At 51.6% G+C, this 2,987-nt stretch overlaps 1 protein-coding gene across 3 annotated transcripts in view; it reads left to right on the forward strand.

Annotated features, from left to right (window-relative positions):
• LOC122169504 overlaps window positions 1-2,980 on the forward strand; it is a 10,309-nt gene extending 7,329 nt beyond the window's left edge. For all 3 annotated transcript variants that reach the window (XM_042835734.1, XM_042835736.1, XM_042835735.1), the window contains one exon: window positions 1,331-2,980. In XM_042835734.1, the coding sequence (XP_042691668.1) occupies window positions 1,331-2,120 (790 nt within the window). In that variant the 3' untranslated portion in view covers window positions 2,121-2,980. The remainder of the gene's footprint in view (window positions 1-1,330) is intronic.
• The last annotated feature ends 7 nt before the right edge of the window (window positions 2,981-2,987 follow it).

The raw sequence follows: 2,987 nt of genomic DNA on the forward strand, positions 1-2,987 counted from the left end.
GAGCTCTTAATTGCACTTTATGGTGCCCAGAAGGCTGCCTGTCCATTTCTTTCTGTGTTCTCCTTGTCTCTGGCCTTTCACTGCAGTGTTTTCCTTCCTTTTGCCCTTGCCGTTCCTATTACATTCTCTTGCCCTCCTGTTTTTGTGCTCCATGCCACGTTCATTTGGCCATTGCCCTTGGCTTTCTTTACCACATTCACTTCAGCATTCAGTTTTGGCGTTCCGTGCCGCGTTCTCTCGCCCTCCTGTTCTGGCATTTCCTTCCATGTTCTCTTAGCCGTTGCCATTGGTTGGGCATCCTCTTGTTCTCCTGTTTTTGTGTTCCATGCTGGGTTCTCTTGGCTGTTGCCCTTGGCTTTCTTTGCCATATTCACTTCAGCATTCAGTTTTGGCGTTCCCTGCTGCGTTCTCCTGCCCTCCTGTTTTGGCGTTTCTTGCCGTGTTCTCTTGGCCATCATCCTTGGCATTTCCTTCCACGTTCTCTTGGCCTTGCCCTTCTCTGGGCATTCCATTGCCCCCCTGTTATTGTGTCCCATGCTATGTTCTCTTGGCCATTGCCCTTGGCTTTCTGTAGCCACATTCTCTTCACCATTTGATTTTGGCGTTCCTGGCAGCATTCTCTTGCCCTGCTGTTCTGACACTTCCTGCCATGTTTTCTTAGCCCTTGCCTGGGCATTCCATGCCGTGTTCCCTCGGCCTTCTGTTTTGGCATTTTATGCTGCGTTCTTTTGGCCTTTGCCCTTGACCTTTCCTGCTGTGGTCTCTTTGGCTGTATATTTTGGCCTTTCCTGTTGCGTTCTCCTTGCCCTCTCCTTGGCTTGCCATTGGTGCTCTCTTTGCTTTTGCCCTTGCCTTAGCTTGGCTGTTTGCTTTGCATTTACCTTGGCTTTCCATGGGAGTTCTGCTTTCCTTTGCCTGCCCTGGGTGTCCTGCTTCCCTTTGCCTTTGGCACTCTATGATGAGCTGGGAGGCAGCCTTAATGTTAACCTTGACCTGAACCCACAGCTGAATGGGAGTTCTGACGATAATTGTGTTAACCTGCAGCGTATCTGTAGACCAAACCCTTAACCCAGTGTTGAAAATGTCTCTTACCCTGAATGCTGCCATAAAAATAATGCCCCATGTTTTGTCAAATAACCTTAATTGTAATTGTAGTGCAGAATACTGATGTTAGACCATCTGTAACTTCCACCCTATCAATACCATTAATTCTATCCCTAACGTTAATTATAATTGATTACAACCCTTGTGTCATCATTACAGCATTGTGCTCAGGGTGCAGCCCCACACATGTGGGGCAGCGCCTTCATTACTGCGTTGTGTCCAACAGGTGGCAGCAGAGTTGCGTTGCTCCTGAGCACTTTAAGGACAGCACGGAGGTGCGCGGCTCTTCAGGCAGCTGCAAGGAACCGGAATCTGCATTTCCTGGGATGCCCGGAACCCCGCTTTGCTGGCCGGTAATTGTCTGCCCAGCAGGTAAGGGCGATGCTCACCCACCGGTGTTTACTCATTACTTAGCGAGGCACAAGGTAGGGTTCCCAGAGCTCATTTCTGCACTTCATGGTGCCCTAGATGCTGCCTGTCCTTTTCTTTCTGTGTTCTCCTTGCCTCCAGCCTTTCACTGCAGCGTTCTCCTTGCCCTTGGCTTTCCCTGCTACGTTCTCTTGCCCTCCTGTTTTGGCGTTCCCTGTGGCATTCTCTTGGCCATTTGCTCTTGGCCACCTTCACTGCGTTTTCTTTGGCCTTCGGCTTTGGCCATCTGTGCCACATTCCCTTGGCCTTTGTCCTTGGCCTTCTTTGCCACGTTCACTTTCCCTCCCGTTCTGGCGTTCCCTACAGCATTATTTTGGCCTTCAGTTCTGGCGTTCGTGGCTGCGTTCTCTTTGGCCGTTGCCCTCGGCCTTCTTTGCCCCATTCCCTTTGGCCTCCTCTTCTGGCGTTCCCTGCGGCGTTCTCTTTGGCTTCTATTTTGGCGTTCCCTTCCATGTTCTTTTTGGCCATTGCTCCTGGCCTTCTTTGCCACATTCCCTTTGGCCTCTTGTTTGGGCATCTCCTACAGCATTCTCTTTGCCTTTGGTTTTGGCCTTCTGTGCCGCATTCTCTTTGGCCATTGCCCTTGACCTTCTGCATCAGCCTTCCCTGCAGCGTTCTCACGGACCTCGCCCTCCATTTTGGCTTTCTGCGTTGATCTCTTTGGTCTCCATTCTGACGTTCTCTGCGGCCTTCTCCTTGGGCCTGACCTCTGACACGACCTTTGGCGTTCTCCTTGTCTTTCCCATCCCTTTGCCCTCTGTTTTGGCGTTCCCTCCGCTGTTCTCCTTGCCTTTTGCTCCTGCCTTTGCCTTGGCCTTCTCTAACCCTAATCCTGATGTACCTAACCCTAACACCTTTCCTGTTAAATACTCCTAACCTTACTCTGAAGCCATTTCTTGGAGTGGTGTTTGGCTTCCACGTTTTGTGGGGGTGGGCTGACGGTGAGCACCGTTTGGGTCTCTGCGTTCCTCCTTCTAAAGCATGTCTCTGTATTACAGGTGAAGATGCCTTCAACGCTTCCAGTCGATGACTTCCCCCCTGCGACGCCATTGGCTTTCCTGGCCTCCCACACTCACCGCCAGCTCGGTTCGGTTGAGCCGTTACCCAAATCCCCGCTCCGTTCCCTTTCCATGATCTTCCTGTCACTCTGCCACAAGCCCCTACCAAGGTCATCGCAGGCAGCGTGTGGGATGCGGCGCTCGGTCTCATTACAGTTCATCCCATCGGCCTCAGCCCAGCGATCCAACCCACCCGCAGCCTTCCTGAGGGCCCTTCTGCTCCCAGGCCAATCAACGCTTCCTTCTGATGCCATCTGCGTTCCTTCCAGGCCACTTTCAGACTCGTGCCCCTTTGTGGCCGTTTTGAGAGTTGCGCTGATTTCAGCGTATGCATTCAATTGGCTTCAATCAAATTGGCTTTAGCTTGACATTCAATTAATGTAAACCAAATTGGCT

Source organism: Centrocercus urophasianus, unplaced genomic scaffold (assembly GCF_019232065.1).
Source record: "Centrocercus urophasianus isolate 14NV4802_14NV808 unplaced genomic scaffold, USGS_Curo_1.0 seq_54, whole genome shotgun sequence".
NCBI classification, from domain to species: Eukaryota; Metazoa; Chordata; class Aves; order Galliformes; family Phasianidae; genus Centrocercus; species Centrocercus urophasianus.